Below are 17,923 nucleotides of genomic sequence, written 5' to 3' on the forward strand. Positions count from 1 at the left end.
TTATGATTCATCGGTTTGATCATCGATGATGTAAAGACAAAAATGTTATTCTATGATAAATTGATTATAGTTGTCAACGAATGCCTAGCAAGTGATCTCTCCTTACCTTCTCGATAACCAAGATGAACACTGTCGATTACTTCCCTTTATTAGTAAATAGTCTTATAACGAATGCCTATGATTTAATTTATTAATAGCATTAAGAATAAAATAAACCTATTTCTAGCCAACAAACACACAAATAGGGTTTATTTGAACTAGATCACCTTTGGTGTGGTAAGGAGAAAGCATTCAGATACATGGTTCTGGGAAGGAGTATACTCAAATGACGAGATGCAAATCTGGAAGGGAAACTCATATGGGTGTGATCATGAGCAATGGTTGGAGAATCATTAGATTAAATAAAAACTTCAACATTGGATTCCTAATTAGTGACCTTATGGGGAATAATGGTAAATCGTGGGATGAAAAGTAGATTAGGGAAGTCTTGGGAGATAGCATGGCCTTGTGTAGTAATAGAACGGACATTTGGGGGGATGTCAGAACTCAAAGTGGATGATAGCTAGGAGATTTCTTGGAGCTTGTCACTAGCAATTAGAAATGGAAGAAGAGTTGACATCTTCCCGAGGGGAAGTGCAACGATAGCTATGGATGTCTTTCTTTTTCATTGTACATTAGGGTTTTCTTTCATGTGCATGCATGCTCTTTCAGCTATGGGTCCCTTTCACATTGTTATGATGTTTACATGTTATCTTAAATCAAATTTTTATAAGCTTGGTCGAAGCTTTTTCTTCTTGGTATGATTACCAAAGGGCAACCCCATTTTTCAAGACAAATCCAGAGACGAAAGTAATACTTAATTATAAGACCTTCATTATTTCTTTTTATAAAATTTTTCTAAATAAGCAATCAAGGGAAGACACTCATTGATGTTAGCAAATGGGTTTTATAATATTGTTGAATCATCATTCTTTGAAAAAATATGAAATAGAAAATGATGGCAAAAGATGATTGATTGATCCATGTTCATGGCAGCATGAGAATTTAGGACAGATCGTTCTCATCATTTCCTTTTCTATTTGAGTGTTTTTCAATTCAAAAATAGACATCAATTAATCATTACATTTCACTATTAATAAATTCAGTTTCGTTTTTAATATTTTTGAGTATTAGGCGAAATAATAAATTTAAGCGAATAAGATATTTTCTAATAAAATTCAAAAAAAAAATCATTTAATCAACTCCTATATTATCAACTACAAAAAATCATAAAAAATGGATTCTACAAGCATTCCGAGATGCAAAATTATTAATTATAACATCAATATCAATGTTTTTCAAAAAATCATTCAAGATTGATAAAATTATCAGACCATTCAACTGTTCTCAATTGATAAAAAACGGCCCCCTTTTATTTATTTATTTTCTTTTTTTCCCGTTTGCAATGAAGTGTGATCGAAAAATCTAAAAGTTGAAGAAAAAAAATTTTTTTAGACCCCTTCCAGCCTTAAGCCCTAGGCGGCCGTACTTCCAAACTACTTTAGGGTCAAGCTTGAATAAATCATTGCTCTCGAAAATAAGATAAATCTTGAGATTAATAGAAAGGATCCATTTTCGTCCCACCCAGTCCCATTCTACTTATTTGTTATTTATTTTTAATATTTTTTTAAAAGTGATTTAAATATAATTTTTTTAAAAAAATATTTAAACAAAATATTTCCCTTTTAACCTATCCAAAAATATTATTTTATGAATTTGTAAAAATCTATACATTCTAAATTAATTTGATTCAAAATTGAAAGATACAAAGCTACAAGAAGTTACCACCACTGATGAACAAGGACTCCACTTTTCCTGAGAGAAGTAAACAGCTCTAAGCAATGGCGGTAATGCTTTTTATATTTTGTACTCCTTTGACCAGGGCAACATCTCTGCCACCTATTGTAATGGCATTCAAGAAAAATCTCATCAATCAGACAGATTGCTCCCGTTTCAAATAACTTTGGAATCAAGTCGAATTCAGTTCCTTCAACATCCATCTTTATCACCACGAAATCTCTCTTTGTAAAAGTGTTCTTCAACCATTCTGCAAAATCAAACCCTTGAATCTCATTCACCTCAGTGTTAAGTTCACCTCTACTTGATTTCACAGGTTGAATTCTGCCCATCCCTCTGCCTTTATTCTTAGTCTTGTTCACTTTTTCTTGCGCAGGGCCGTCGTTAATCTCAAAAGACAATGTCTCATTCCTGACCCAAGCTGCATATGGTAACAACGTAACCGCCTTCTTCTTCGATGCATATTGTTTATGAAAAGCTTTGTCAGCCTCAATAGCATAGACATGAAAGCTTTTATTCTGTTTGGGATATTGTTTGATGAACCAACTTCCAATGCTAGAACCGTAATTCCTAGCCCCAACATCAATATAAACATACCTATTCTTGAAACTTATATCAACCATGGATGAAAAATACTTTACGTTCTTGATATTCCTTTTCAAGGTAACCCATGGCTTCAAGGGCTCTTCCTCAATCAATGGCTCCGCCTTCTGGACTAGTTCTTGCTTATGAGCTTGAAAGGAGCAGTTCTTAGAATCATCACCAGGTTTCTTTCTATACCCATGATTCTCTTTTTTCAATACAATTTCTCTGATATATGGCATTGATGGATTGAAACCATCAATGTCAAGCACTTTGATTAATTTGCAAGAATGGAACAAATCAAGAAAAGAATTCAGACTATATGAATCATTCGCCTTGACGTGGAACACTGCAAACCCTTGAGGTTTTAAGGCCCGAACGATTTCTGATGCAAAATCAAAGGGTCGAGCTGACATTTCGACACGAGCTCCACCAGAGAATATGAAGTCAAATGTATTATCATCGAATGGTATTCGATCACCCTCCCCTCTAATAACCAAAGGTTTAGCCGCTTTCCTGAAAATCCCAATGGAGTCCTCCACTCCAATCTTCTTCAAAGCGAAAACTTCATGTCCATTAGGAGCCTCAACGCAGAGAGACTTGGAATTAGGCGAGAGATAACCCTTGGAAATCATATCTTGGAAAATTGAAGAATAGAAATGGACAGCCTTATCCCATTCTCTGCTAGCATAGAGATGGTTGTGAGGATTAGATTGGGGAGCTACATTGTTTTTGAAGAAGCAAAAGTTGTAGAGATTACAGGACTCACCGATGGTGGTGACAACGTAGGCAAATCTGATCACCGTCACCAATATACCAAAGAAAAGAACATAGGCCACAATATTCCTCAAAAGGCTCAACTTTAGTTCCATGGCTGGAGACAGTTTTTTTTTTTTGAAAACAACTACAACGATGGTCATAAATAGTGCATTATGGAACCAAAAAAAAACAAAAATTTGCTATTACTTTTTTCCTGTTTCTAATTATTTAGTTACTAAAATTTAATTTAGGAAAAGTAATAAAAAAAGGAAAAAAAATACTATTATTCAATTTTAAATAATTTATTTTAGGCCTTATTTTATTTTTAAAATTTTTAATTAATCCATACTCATTAAAATATATTTAAAAAGTAAAAACAATTTAATAAATAAAACTATATTAAAAAGTTTTAACAACAAAAAGATTTTAATAATTTTTTACTTTTGGATTTTCTTTAAAGAAAAAATTGAAAGCAAATTTTCAATGGAACAGAAAGTAAGAAATTAGGGTTATTAAGATTAAACACTTTGAGTATTGGTATTTACTTTTATTTCTTAAAGAATTGTAGAGAATTTCACTTTAAAATTTTGGATATTTAATTTCCGGAATTTGTTTAATGCTTTTCATCAACCAAGAAAAAAAATTCTAAAAACAGAAAAGAAAAGCAAATATTAAATACTCAAATTGTTTAATCTTTATAACCCCAATCTCTTACTTTCAATCTCATGTAAATTTGCTTCTATTTCTTTGCATTAGCGGCCACCGTAAATAGGATAGGTTAAGCTTAACACAGATGGAGCAATGTCACCTAATAGCAAAAATGCTTTGGTTGGAGGGGTTCTTAAGGATTCGAAAGTAAGATATGGTTGTGTGGTTTCTCAATGATGGTTGCCAAGGACACGGCTTTTCAAGTTGAAGCATGTGCTGTGTTGGAAGGTTTGTGTATAGCATGAGATAGGGGTCATCAGCAATTAGAGATTGAATACGATAATTATCTGCTTGTTGAGTGTTTACAAGTGGGATGCATTGTCAATAGTAGCTTAGTTGAGCTACGTTTAATACATAGCTTCAATAGAGATTGAAAGATACGAATTCATCACATTTCGCGAAGTCAAAATGCCGATGCTAATAGAATGGCCAAATATTAGTCTAATAGTCCATTAAATTTGATTTTATTTGAAGAACCCCTTTCATCAGTTTAAGAGGCTTTGTTGTCGGATAATGCTCTCTCTATATGAATTTGATTATTTTGATGTACTCGCTTAATGATGTTATTTTCTACCAAAAAAACAATTTGATTTTATTTGAAGAACCCCCTTCGTCAGTTAGGGAGAGCAATTTTCGATTTCAATAAAAAAAATAACTCACTTGGTTATTTTGGTTTCAGTTTAGTCGGTTGGGATAGTGTAAATCGATTTTAACCTCATTTTAATCGGTTAATTTAATTGATTATTGTTTTTTGAATCCTGAAATTAAACCAATTGAAAAAAATCAATTTATTTTATATTATTTTTAAATTAGTTAAAATATATTTATAATTTATAATATATATAATAAATAAATAACTATATAAGCCTATTCAATAACAATCAATCAAACTGACCGAATCAAAGTTAGTTCGATTTGATCGATTTTTTCAACTAAAGTCGATTGATCGATTTTTTCATGTTGAAGTTGATTAAAAAAAACTCCAATTGAACAGACCAATTAAACTGATTCCTCTCTCAATATGGATGAAACTGGGATACTCCAATCCAAAACTTAAATCATCATTACCAATGTACCAACCAATGGGTCACATTATTAGCCCAAAATCTTGAAATAAATGCAGGACTAAATTTTAAATATAAAAAGAGAACAGGGACTTTGAGAAAATTTTACCCTTTGATTTTTGAGGAAATAAAATTTCCTTTTTTTTTTTTTTCCAAATAGAATTGCCTAATTAAAACCTTCCACTTTCCCTGCTGTTCCAGGTGACCGCCATTCAGGCAAGAATCAGGGTCATGCAAAACATTAATTAAAATTCTCTTTTAATTTCAGCGTTATTTTGAATTTTTTTTGAAGTAATTCGAGGAACCCTAGTTTACCCTACTTGAAAGGTAATAACGCGACGGTTTTATTTCAATAATCTGATTTCCTTTTTTGCTAATTTCTGTAATTTGATTCAGATATTTTCATGCAAGAAGGTCAAATTTCTTTTGCTACGAAACTTAAATGAAAAGTTCAAGCTTGTGAACAGTTGATTTCCAGTAAGGAGATTTTGGATTGAATTTGTGGCGAGTGAAACTCGTGGGACGACGCCGTTGTTGTTCTTGGTCAACAAATTTTGTGGTATTTTTCTCAGATTTTTTATCTGTTTGTTGAATAATTGTGAAAAAAAAATCGGATTTGTTCTAGGTTTTGTGAAGATATTTTCGGTTTTTGTTGTGCTTAGGTAAAATGCAATAGGAAATCTCAAATTGATGAAATTATAGAAGCTAACTATGATTTGAGTTGTAATAGTTGATCAAGTTTCTTAACCATGATTGAACTTATTTAGCTTTGTTTGATGTTAAAAGAATCTGATTACCCTTTTACTAAGAGATCCCTATTTATATGGTTAATGGTAAAAGTCAATTATTTAGCTATTTGATGAGTTCTTGAATTAGTACATTTACGAGTTGCAATAACACGGTAATGGCGTTATGAGCTTATCGTCTTTTTCTTTCTGTACTTAGGTGCCTAACGTTGTAAAGCACAGAAACCATGGGAGATGGCAATAACACCTCAGGCAGAGGCATTGGAGCGAATAATACTTCATCCAGCAACAGTGAGAAGCCAGAGTGGTTGCAACAATACAATCTGCTTGGCAAAATTGGTGAAGGTACTTATGGTCTCGTGTTTCTTGCAAGAATCAAGTCACCGACAAATCGTGGAAAATGCATTGCTATAAAGAAGTTCAAACAGTCTAAGGACGGGGATGGTGTCTCCCCTACTGCTATCCGAGAAATCATGTTGCTTCGGGAGATTTCTCATGAGAATGTCGTGAAGCTTGTTAATGTGCACATTAATCACGCGGATATGTCGTTGTACTTGGCTTTCGATTATGCTGAATATGACCTCTATGAAATCATTAAGCACCATAGGGACAAAGTTAATCATACCATGAACCAATACACTGTTAAGTCATTGCTTTGGCAGCTGCTTAATGGATTGAACTATCTTCATAGCAACTGGATCATACATCGAGATCTAAAGCCATCAAATATATTGGTTATGGGTGATGGTGATGAACACGGGGTTGTCAAAATTGCTGATTTTGGACTTGCTAGGATTTATCAAGCTCCTTTAAAGCCATTATTTGAAAATGGTGTGGTTGTAACTATTTGGTACCGTGCACCTGAATTGCTTCTTGGTGCCAAGCACTATACCAGTGCGGTTGATATGTGGGCTGTTGGATGTATTTTTGCCGAGCTTTTGACTTTGAAACCACTTTTTCAAGGTGCGGAAGCTAAATCTACACCAAATCCTTTTCAACTCGATCAGCTGGACAAGATATTTAAGATCTTAGGCCATCCCACCTTGGAAAAGTGGCCTACACTTGCAAGTCTTCCACATTGGCAATCAGATGTACAACACATTCAAACACACAAGTACGAAAATGCTGGACTTCATAGTGTTGTTCATCTTTCTCCGAAGAGTCCTGCATTTGACTTGTTATCTAAGATGCTTGAATATGATCCTCGTAAGCGTATAACAGCTGCACAGGCTTTAGAGCATGAGTACTTCAAAATCGAGCCCTTACCAGGTCGCAATGCACTGGTACCGAGCCAACCAGGAGAGAAAATAATCAATTATCCTACTCGTCCGGTGGATCAGAACACTGATTTTGAAGGGACAACTAGCATTCAGCAACCCCCACAATCCGTGTCATCTGGGAATGTAGCTGGAGGCATGGGGAGAAATGGATCCATTAATCGGCCCATGCCACCTCCTATGCAAAGAATGCCTCAAGGCATTATGGCGTATAATTTCCCATCTCAGGCTGGAGTGAGTGGTGGGATAAACCCAGGAGGCATGCCAATGCAACGAAACCTCACCGCCCAAGCTCATCAACAACAGTTGAGAAGGAAAGATCCGGGAATGGGCATGACCGGATACCCACCGCAGCAAAAATCGAGACGCATGTAAGAAAATTTTTAACGTCTGATATGTTAATTATCTGGAATGTAATCGAGTTCCGCGTTGTATTCTTTGGATTTCAGTATATTATTAAACTTGGGAGATCTATAATCTATTAATGTGAGCTCTCTGCATATTCAATCTTCCTCTAGGTTTGAAATGTCTTGCTGGTTTTACTTTATGAACATTTTCCATGCTGCAGCTACTTATGGATTTAGTTGAAACTATGAGGGTATCAGAGGAATTTTGAGCTTAAACGCATTGAAACTCATGTCTTCTTCTTTTTTGCTGTAATAATGTCTTGTACTAATGTAGTAAGGATTATTATTCTCTATACTATCAAAAGAAGTTTTAAATTTTAGGTTTAAATGAAAGATATTCCAATATTTTTAAATATTACTAAGGATGAAACGGTTTTCTGCATGCAATTTTTTTTTAAACAATCTTATTATAAGTTTTGATAATATATGCTTTTTTTGACATTATATTTAGAACTATTCGTAGCCTTTTTTCAATTTATGTCAATCGAGCTAAGATTAAATTGACGCTTGTAAATTCTTTTTGAACTATATTGATCCTGAAATGTGAAACAAACGAAGGTTTGATTTAGATGGTTGGTGAGATTGGTTTTGACAAAAGTTGAAAACAATGGCAGTGGTGAAATTAGTAATTGTAGTGATAAAATCAGATATTATAGGGTAAAAGTATCATGAAGGCTTCTGTATTAGAAGTTAAATTGTATTTTTTATCATTTTTATTTAAAAGATGGGTAAATTAGTCTCTATACATTAGATCAAAGAGCAAATTAATATTTCTGTTAAAAGCTTTATCTATTAAAAATTCTGTCAACCACACCAGTTTTTAATAGTACAAATAGATGAAATTTTTAATAAAAAAGATTAATTTGCTCTTTAATCTAACTACACCAGTTTTTAATAGTACAAATGGATGAAATTTTTAATAAAAAAGATCAATTTGCTCTTTAATCTAATGTACCGGAATAAATTTATTTATTTTTTAGTAGAGAGAGTAAAATACAATCTGATTCCTAATAAAAGGTCTCTATAGTACTTTTATCAAGATTATAGTATTGAATTTAATCGGAATATCAGTAAGATAAGCGTAATAAAAAGTTCAAATTTATTAAATTAATTATTTAAAACAATAATGTTCATTAAATATTATGCTAAATAGTATTTAGAAATTAAAATAATAAATTTATTTTAAATAGCATATCATGAATTAAAATAATAATTATGAATTATTAAAATTATATGTTAAAAATATTTTTTATTTATTTTAATTTATGAAATATATTAAAAGATAATATAATATAATTAATAAAAAATGTGGAGGGATAAAAGGGGAAACTCACCTACTTCTAGTGATCCCAATTGAGTGTTCTAAAAATATCAAGATTTTCATTTCACCATAGCATGAATGGAATTTAAAATATCAAAGTATAGTTGTTTTAATCGGACTGAATTGATTAAAATTTTAATGACGGGTTTTAGTTTGAAAAGAAATATTAAAGTAGTTAAATTGATCTTTTCATAAAATTTTAAATATTTATTTAATTAAAATAGATGAACTGATTACTTAACCGATTTTCGACGGAAAAATTTGGTATGAAAGTAAAATGGAGAGTTGGAAAGGATGAAATAGCCCATGGGGTCATGTTTATCATTATCATAAAGGCAAAAAAAGGTGATGGGCCAATGTGCTGAATTTCAATGAAGAAAGTAACACCATGTGAGCTGAGGACCTGTCTGTAAATTCCATTTAAAATAAGAAAAGCAAACATTTGAAGACATGGGGCTGTTATGATAGCGACAGATGGGGGATTAGAAACCAACGCTCACTCGCTTGTGCTCTTTTAAAGATCATGACTCACTCTTCATCAAAGTGCCTGCATTTGCCACATAATTGTAAATGATTTCAATGTGGTTCAAACATACACCATTGACCAACTTAGATTTATCATCAATATATATACGTTTGATTGTTGTCCTTGTGGTTTTTATTCATCCATATGTCATTGTTATGATACAAAGGATTTGAAACCAGGTCTGTTTTTTTGCTTCTTTAATCTTCATATTTTTGTTTTTCTTTTTTCTCTGGTTTTTCAGATTCTTTAAACATATGATTTTTGATGCAGTTTATAGCTTGTACTGGTAACTTTCGAGCTGCTTTCCTGTTTTTTATGAAACTTACCATGTTTGACAAAATAGCTAGCTGGTATTGTTGATGTAAACGGATTCGGGGTGAAATCATGTCAAAACGAAGAGTTTGTGTATGGTAAGACTCGACTCAATGATATATGCCATACAAAGTTTTAAGAGTTTGTGCATGGTTGGACTCGAAGTAATCACCTATAATGTATATAGGGCTCTCGGTTGAGTTGAGATAATATAAATGACTCTGGGTTGGATTTGGATGTGAGGATGGTTATAGGTTACTTGCAAGATGTTGTAGATTTCATTCATAGGCAAGATGTTTTTTTTTTCATTGGATTATTATTATTTGTACAATATTAGGGTAGGGATGGTTAACATAATTCATACCCGTGTCAAATAGGTGTTTAGGAGTTTTAACCACTTCTCCTTTGGAATATGTTGTAGATATCATTTATATAGATATCAGGGGAGGTTTAAAAACTTATTAGTTAGTATAATGGTAAATTTGTACTTTAGTCCCAAAAATTTATGATTCATCTCTGGTTTTTTAAAGCAATTTTCTAGCTTTTCCCTTGATAAATATGTAAACTTTTTGTGTATATTTATTGATGTGTACACAAGTCAGGTCTTGGTCGAGGTTTTGTCTTTCAACAGATTCACAGAATAGGCTTGAATAGGTGGAACTATGGTTGTTCATGGTTAGACTCGACTCAATCACTTATGGCAGATAAGGCTCTCGGTGGAGTCGAGACACTACCAACAATTCTGGGTTGGATTTGGATGTGTAGATTGCATTCATAGATAGATACTTTTCCCAGTTTCTTCAAATTTCCTATATTGTTAAAATCTTGTTTCTTTTTAATTAGAATGCTTCAATGAATTCTGTCAATGGGAAAGAAAAGGAGCTGGTTTAGTTGGGTGAAAAAGATTTTTGCTTCTAATGCACAACCAAAAACACAGAAGGTTCATTTTCAGTACTTGTTACTTTTCAACTTTTGCTTCTTTCTTTTTATTTTTTTTTGAATAATTAATAGCTTTTTGATTCATCTTTTTGGTTCTTTTTTCCTTTTTGTTTGTAATAATTTCGGTTCTACTTTTCAGAAATCAAGGAGGTGGAGATGGATTTTCGGAAAACTAAAGCTCAAGCAATGTCGCCCTGCATTGCCGGCGATACCCCAGCAGAAATCGTTATGTCAAGCAACCGAGGATCAAAGAAAGCATGCTTTGAATCTTGCCATTGCGACAGCTGCTGCAGCTGAAGTTGCGGTTGCTGCAGCACAAGCAGCAGCCCAGGTCGTTCGTCTGGCTAATGCCTCTAACCACTTCAGTAATTTCACAACAAGGGATAGGAACCGAGCTGCTATTAAGATCCAAACCGCTTTCAGGGCACATCTGGTGAGCTTACCTTTGAATATATAACTCGAGGATATCAAGCATCATTCCTTTAGATGTTCTTCAATTTGGACTGGTATGGTACTCATGTTGCTGTTGAACAGGCAAGGAAAGCCTTACGGGCACTAAAGGGACTGGTGTTACTTCAAGCCATTATCCGTGGCCAAGTCACGAGACGTCGAGCAATGAAAAATATGAAATGCTTGCAATCTGGTACGGACATGTACCCAGAGATCAAGGAGAAAGTTATTTGTCAAGACACCAGGAGAAATCAGAGCCTCGTACATAAAGATCAGTTGCAAGGCAAGGACATTATTAAAGTATGTTTCGTAATTCAAGTCGAACTATTCTTTTAACTGTTCTTTTACTCTTCAATACATAGACAATATGATCTTTCAAATATATGCAAAAACTCGGAACCCGACACATAAATCGGGAATGTAGCTTTTACTATCCTCGTAACATTTTGTCATGGCCAGCATGAATACTATAGCCGAAGGAACTGGAATGATAGTGTGTTCTCTAAAGAAGACGCTGAAGCCGTATGGTTAAGAAGGCAAGAGGCAATGGCCAAACGAGAGCGTATGAAGAAATACTCGTATTCTCATCGGGTAATTTTTCATATCATATCGATGTTTGCTACTCGATTTTATTCTGCTGTTGAGAAAATACCATATACTTTGCAGATCGTTTATTTATCCTTTCATTTCCTATAGGAGAGAGTGAATTCGTATATGCTCGATGAATCCGTGCACGTCAAAGAAACCGGAAGGAACAGCTTCGTGGAAGCAGAAGCAAATAGTGAGGGAACTAGAAGGGAAAGAATGATGATTTTAAAACACAATGTAGCTTCGAATTCGAGCAGATGGGAAGTACACGGTCTGCACGGATTGAATTCACCGTATTTGTTTCCAAGGAGATCGTTTTGTCGTGTGCAGAACCAGAATCCCGCTGGGAACGAGAGTTCTGTCCCAAGCTCTCCGGTTTTTCCTACCTACATGGCTGCAACTGAATCAGCAAAAGCAAAGGTAAGGTCAATGAGCACACCGAGGCAACGGCTCGGATTACCCGATACATGCTTCGATCATAACATGCCATACAAGGGTGGACTTTCTCTCTGGTCTACATATAATGGTGAAACATTTGAGTATCAATGAGAAGCAGAGTCTCCCTATGAACAAACTCTCTCTTTGACTGTATATGCAAGAAATAGAATATAGCTTCGTATTACAAGGAAGACCCTTTGAGTGTTGTGTATGTGATGAGTGATACATATTGTTTTTTTTTTTTTTTTGTGTGTGTGCGTGTGTAAAAACAGAATTTGGAAAGATTTTTGTGCCAAGTAATGAGCAACGGAAGATTTGACTTTGTATTATTTGAAAGATAAATATTTTAAAATTAAAGTATAGGGACTAAATTTTAAATTTTAAATTTTAAAAGAGTATAGGGATTTTGGTATATTAAATAAAATAATACGACTTATTTTGTAAAAAAAAGAGAGTAATTTTTTATAATTAATTTTTAATTAAGTTGGTATCCGATTAGTCTACTTATGAACTTTAATTTAATGTGCAATATTATATATGAATTTTAATTTTATGTAATTTTATACTTAAAATATTAATCTAATTCAATTTTCATGAACTACTAACTCAATTATCGATATAACACCATTTCAAGCGTACATATTGCAATTCAAGTAAATATATATCTAATATAAAAATAAATTGATGTAATTATTCTTTTAAATTTGTAGAATTGAAACAAAATTAAAATTTCATGTATACATTTAAATCATAATCCAAAATTTCATATGTATACTTGCATCAAGTCAAAGTTTATATATTAAATTACACATCGAATCAAAGCTCGTGTGTAGATTTGAGATTTATCCCAAGTATTATTATAGATATTAGGGTTAATATGTCATTTGGTACATGCATTTGACTTTAATGTTTAATTTGGTACTTGAGTTTAACTTTAATTTTAAATTCGGTACCGAGAAAGCCAAATTGAATTATGATACAAACAAAACTCAAGTACCTAACTGAACATTAAAGTTAAACTTAGAAACTAAATTGAAAAAAAAAACTTAAGTACTAAATTAAATATAAAACTGAGCTTTGGTATTAAATAATATATTTATTGGTGGAATTTCCTTTAGGTCAAATTTGGGTTGAAATTAAGGCCCAATAATTAGTCTCAGCCCATATAAAGCTTAGCCCTCACTTATAAGTTCACATTTTTTTCTCTTGAAGATTTAATCAGCCACCGGTTTGTCAAATACAGCCGCCGAAAAAAACACACAGCGAAACGATGGGGGCGAAGGCGAGGAAAGCGTCGAAGAAAGCAATAAAGAAGGCTTCTTCTCAATTTCCTAACTCTGATTCCAAGACTGCTTCAGCTGATTTCCTGGTATCTTCTTTTTTTTTGTTTGAATTTAATTTTTTTCTGTTTTTGGTTTTTTTTTAACCCTGAATTGATTTTGAATGCTATGAATGTGAAGCCGTTGGAAGGTGGTCCGCGTGAAATTCCAGAGACCAAACCCCTTCAAAAAAATGCTACTGTCCTGTATGTTGGTCGAATCCCACATGGGTTTTATGAGAAAGAGATGGAAGGTAAAAAGAATTTTTGTTTAGCAGGGGGTGATATTTGTTCTTTGAAATAGGGGTGTGAATGAAATATTGATGCTCTTAAGCTACTCGTCCGACTCGATAAAAACTAAAACTTGATTTGGTAATTATCAAGCCGAGCTCGAGTAGTTCATAAGCTTGAGTATGAAAATTGATAATCGAACTTGAGTAACTCAAGTATAACCCGAGCTTAAAAAAATAGATGTTCAATCTAGCTCAAGCTTGCTAGTATTCGAGTTTAACGTGGTTGGATTACAACCATACTTTGAAATTCTTCCTAACTGAGGTTTTTTTTTTTTTTTTTCCTTTTGCAGCTTATTTTCAGCAGTTTGGTGCCATTAAGAGATTAAGGATTGCAAGAAATAAAAAGGTTTTAAGCAGTTGCATCAGTTTTGCTATTATGTACATTTGTTTATATTTCTGCTTTTGCTAGCATATTTTCATTTATGAACTATAGGGGGTGTTTTATTTGAATTTCTTTTTAAAAAAAGGTAGTAATATTGGTTTTTTTTTTTGAAGAACTAGCATTCTAGTTTTATTTGGTTGAATGTGATATCTGCTGGTTATGTTGTTGCCATTTCATGCCTTTTTTTTTCCGCCGTTGTTCACTTACATTTTGACTAAAATAAATTCCGAGTATTCACCTTCTTCTGCAATATTTATCATTGGTGCTTAACAGACAGGAAGATCAAAGCACTTTGGCTTCATCGAATTTGAGAATCCACAGGTTGGAGACGGTTTTTGTTTTGTCTAATGAAATAGCAATCATGATTCTGGTTGTTTTGATAACAATTCTTGTTGGTTGTAGGTGGCTGAAGTTGTAGCTGATTGTATGCATAATTATCTTTTGTTCGAGCATCTTTTGCAAGTCCATCTTATTCCTCCGGAGCATGTTCATCCAAAATTGTAAGCAATGAGTTGTTTTTCATTAAGTTTCTAATTTATGCATGAATTTTCAGGAAATTTCTAGTGGGTTTTTAATGATGCACTTGTTATGTTTTATTACTGTGTGATAGACCCAAATTTATAACAGGAGAAGACCTAGTGTGCCACAGTACAGACATGAATTTGGGGAAATGATGACTTTTAACCGTTGTTTGTCTTTGCTTGAAATTGGAGTGATAGGAAAGATATTTTAAGAGGAGAAGGAGTCCAAGTCGTGCATAATTAGCTAATGTTTCTGTGAAGAAAAAATTGGGATAAAAGAATATTTAAGAAAATTCTGAGCATAGATACCCTTGTGAATTTTGAGCATCCTCAAAGGACAATTCTGTGGATTCCTAGTGTTATGCATGTATTAGCCTGGTGAATGGTTGCTAATGTCTATATTTTCTTTATTTATATATATTGTCCTAACAAACAAATTAGTGAATAGGAAGGGAACTTATTTGTGCGGACGAGGTGATATGTGAAAAGCACTGCAGTAGTTGGTTAAAATACTATGAGAAGATGTAGGCATTTTCCGCTCATTTCCCGCTCATTTCTCTGATTGATTACTTATGTTCTTTGATATGTAGATGGAGAGGTTTCAATTATAAATTCAAGCCAGTGGACTATGTGCAAATTGAACGAAAGCAGCATAATAAGGTTCTCAACAGACATAGAAAAGTTAGCTGCCATATTTAAGGGTGAATGAGTTGATTCAGAAATTTTATTTAATTTGTTCTGTTTTTTGTTATTCAGGTGAGAACATTGGAAGAGCACAAAAAGTTGGTGGAGAAGATCATAAAACGAGACACAAAACGTAGAAAGAGGATAGAGGCTGCTGGCATTGATTATGAATGCCCAGAAATTGTAAGAGTTCAACCTTCTACTTGCTTGAATTTGTATCACTGAAAATAGATAAATCATTAGGAGGACATTGGTTGAAGGTCAATGAACATTTAGTACTACAACACTTGTGCATGAAGAACTTAAACATTGCTTTAAATCACACTGTGATTGGTTTTCAATTAGAAGAACGAACATAGGGACTTCAATTTGTGCAATAAAAGTTCCATGGTGTCTGTTAAATTCTTAATATGGCGCACCACTTTCATTCTCACTTTAAGCATCTGGATTGTTGATCCTCCTTGGATTTGATATGGAAGATATTGATCCTTATAAATTATTTTAAGGATGATTTGCTTATGAACAGTAAGCACCATTGAGGCCCTTTTACTAGGGAGTCGAATTGTATATTTTCCCCTCTACTTAGAAAAATAGAAAATTTGTCCCTGTACGCTAGATCAAAAGTAGTCCTGTTAAAACTTCCATCTAAACCGGTCCTTGTACCTTAGGATGAGGCACACGAGACTAGCCATGTATAGTTGTTTGTTATTCCATCAATCATGGATAAAATTTTTAACAAAAAGGATCAATTTGCTTTTTGTTCTAATGTATAGGGAATACTTTATCATTTTTAGTAAAGGGGGGCATAATGCAACCTGACATCTAATGCAAGGTCTTCCATGGTACTTTTACCAGAGAAATCCAATATGGAAAGCGATACTTTTCATCAAAGATGTGTTTTAGTTGAAGGGGCTTTGTAACCTGGTCCTTTTCTTTTTCACCTGTGACAACCATCAATATGGGTGTAATTCGACTGAAAATCGTAATACGGTCTTGTAGTTTGTTAAGATATTGCATCTCTTATCTCTAATTAACGAGATTTTCCGTATATAATCACTTGTGCTTACCAATATTTTCGCAGGTGGGTAGCGGTCAGTCTGCTCCAAAGAAGATAAAGTTCGACGAAGATTAGGCACCATTAAGGTAATTATGCTGTATCCCTTGCTGCATCCATGACATTGTTTTTAGTGATTTGTGACCATATGGGTCTCTAATTACTAAATTTCCTGCAAACAGTTTTACTACCAAATGCTGACTATGAAGGTAATGGCTTACACAATATAGTCCTCCTGAGATGCTAAAAAATTGCAAGTTTAATGTGTAGTTGAGCTGGTGACAAGCTGTATTGCCTTTGGCTCTGCAACAAGTAGGAAGTTTTATATTTATAATGTTGGATCCTGTTAAGACCAGACCTCCTGTTGGAATCAAATTTTGTTATATGTAATTTCAATCAATGTTGTTTTTTATATGCTCTGAGTGTTGGCGTATATAATATAATCAAAAAATTCAATTGCTACTTATACCTCTGATTCAATCAGTTTTTGGTTAAAATGTCTTTCTTACTTCAATTTAATATAATAATTTCCAGATTTTAAATTTTAAATTTAAGAATCAGAAGATTAATATTTAGAAGTCAAAAGTTACTGATTAAATTAATATTTGAATTTTATAACTAAATTATCAGCTAATAAATGTATTTATTTTATTATTTTTATTATTTTCGTTATTATAAATTGAAAAAATATTTTTTTTAAAATGTATATATTGTCGATGTACTAAATCTTTATAATATTATTAAAAATTTGATATTAAAGGAAGTGAATTTCTAAATACAAAAATCTAGAATAATGATAATATAGTAAAAAATTGCTTGTAAAAAATAATGTAATTTTATATTTTACTCGTAATCTTATTTTTTGAAACGTAATTTAAGATTTTGTGAACTAAATATTTAATTATTAACTTATGTATATTATAATAATTTTTTATTAGGAAAACCATGAAACTAGTTTGAATGAAATACAATAATTCAAGTCATTGAACACAATGAAATGAAAAGAGAGAGAGGGGGGGGGGGGTCATCCCAACTCATAGTTTTAATGTTTGGTCAAAAGACAAATAGGAAGCACTGCAACAGAGTCGTTTCATCAGTTTTGGGGACTGTCCTATTATCAATGTAACCCTTCCATATTTTTCAACATTTCATTGGCTCTCTCATTTTACATTACTTTTTTTATTCCATTTCCACGACAGAGAGAAAAGCTGAAGCGATGAAAGAGTGATGAAAGTTGCGGTAGACTCGGATCCTGTCTCCTCTGAATATGTAAAAGACAAAACTCTTTTCTAACCTAGTCAAATATAATTGGGTTATTTCACTTTTTGGGTCTCAATTAAGTAATTTTTCTCGCATTAGACTTTAACTTCTTTTTGTTTAAGTTAGGTCCTGATTTTGGTACTTGTTCCCATTGGGACATGAGCTCTTTCTTATCCAAATTATACGTTAACTTGACAATGATTCGAATGGTTGTCTAGTTTAGACCCTAAATAATGATTTAACCCAACATAATTTATAAACAACTAAGACGCATTTTATAGGAGTAAATAAATATACACTACCCACACACATTATGATCCAAACTTACGAAGTGAGTTGTGGAGTAAACACTCGCTAAACATTGAGGTTCTAAATTTGAATTTTTTATCCATTTATTTATGCTATTATTAAGAATTTATTGAAATGATATCACTAATTAATCAAGTTTTAATATAGCT

At 33.0% G+C, this 17,923-nt stretch overlaps 4 protein-coding genes across 11 annotated transcripts; 3 read left to right on the top strand and 1 right to left on the bottom strand.

Moving 5' to 3' along the window:
* Positions 1 to 1,722: 1,722 nt before the first annotated feature.
* On the bottom strand, positions 1,723 to 3,290 carry LOC107933291 (uncharacterized). Its single transcript, XM_016865461.2, has one exon. It carries the CDS (start codon positions 3,288 to 3,290, stop codon positions 1,821 to 1,823), a length of 1,470 nt encoding a protein of 489 aa, XP_016720950.2. The 3' UTR covers positions 1,723 to 1,820.
* A 1,816-nt stretch (positions 3,291 to 5,106) lies between these two features.
* On the top strand, positions 5,107 to 7,560 carry LOC107933311 (cyclin-dependent kinase E-1-like). Of its 3 annotated transcripts, none has more exons than XM_016865488.2 (3): positions 5,107 to 5,276; positions 5,346 to 5,508; positions 5,895 to 7,483. In XM_016865488.2, exon 3 carries the CDS (start codon positions 5,923 to 5,925, stop codon positions 7,345 to 7,347), a length of 1,425 nt encoding a protein of 474 aa, XP_016720977.1. In that variant the 5' UTR covers positions 5,107 to 5,276; positions 5,346 to 5,508; positions 5,895 to 5,922; the 3' UTR covers positions 7,348 to 7,483.
* Positions 7,561 to 9,180: 1,620 nt separating this feature from the next.
* On the top strand, positions 9,181 to 12,282 carry LOC107933313 (protein IQ-DOMAIN 14). Of its 6 annotated transcripts, XM_016865491.2 has the most exons (8): positions 9,181 to 9,405; positions 9,497 to 9,636; positions 10,141 to 10,284; positions 10,382 to 10,478; positions 10,617 to 10,910; positions 11,012 to 11,227; positions 11,387 to 11,518; positions 11,624 to 12,282. In XM_016865491.2, the coding sequence occupies exons 4-8, from the start codon at positions 10,404 to 10,406 to the stop codon at positions 12,062 to 12,064; spliced, it is 1,158 nt and encodes a 385-aa protein (XP_016720980.1). In that variant the 5' UTR covers positions 9,181 to 9,405; positions 9,497 to 9,636; positions 10,141 to 10,284; positions 10,382 to 10,403; the 3' UTR covers positions 12,065 to 12,282. The 6 variants fall into 6 exon arrangements, with proteins under 6 accessions (XP_016720980.1, XP_016720979.1, XP_016720985.1 ...); XM_016865490.2 differs by lacking the exon at positions 10,141 to 10,284; XM_016865492.2 differs by lacking the exon at positions 10,141 to 10,284 and having other exon boundaries at positions 9,189 to 9,405; positions 9,570 to 9,636.
* Positions 12,283 to 13,146: 864 nt separating this feature from the next.
* Positions 13,147 to 16,617, top strand: LOC107933250 (uncharacterized RNA-binding protein C1827.05c). Its single transcript, XM_016865410.2, has 9 exons — positions 13,147 to 13,322; positions 13,414 to 13,525; positions 13,855 to 13,910; positions 14,220 to 14,267; positions 14,349 to 14,446; positions 15,058 to 15,127; positions 15,224 to 15,334; positions 16,233 to 16,294; positions 16,388 to 16,617. The coding sequence occupies exons 1-8, from the start codon at positions 13,224 to 13,226 to the stop codon at positions 16,281 to 16,283; spliced, it is 645 nt and encodes a 214-aa protein (XP_016720899.1). The 5' UTR covers positions 13,147 to 13,223; the 3' UTR covers positions 16,284 to 16,294; positions 16,388 to 16,617.
* The last annotated feature ends 1,306 nt before the right edge of the window (positions 16,618 to 17,923 follow it).

This window comes from Gossypium hirsutum, chromosome A13 (genome assembly GCF_007990345.1).
Source record: "Gossypium hirsutum isolate 1008001.06 chromosome A13, Gossypium_hirsutum_v2.1, whole genome shotgun sequence".
NCBI classification, from domain to species: domain Eukaryota; kingdom Viridiplantae; phylum Streptophyta; class Magnoliopsida; order Malvales; family Malvaceae; genus Gossypium; species Gossypium hirsutum.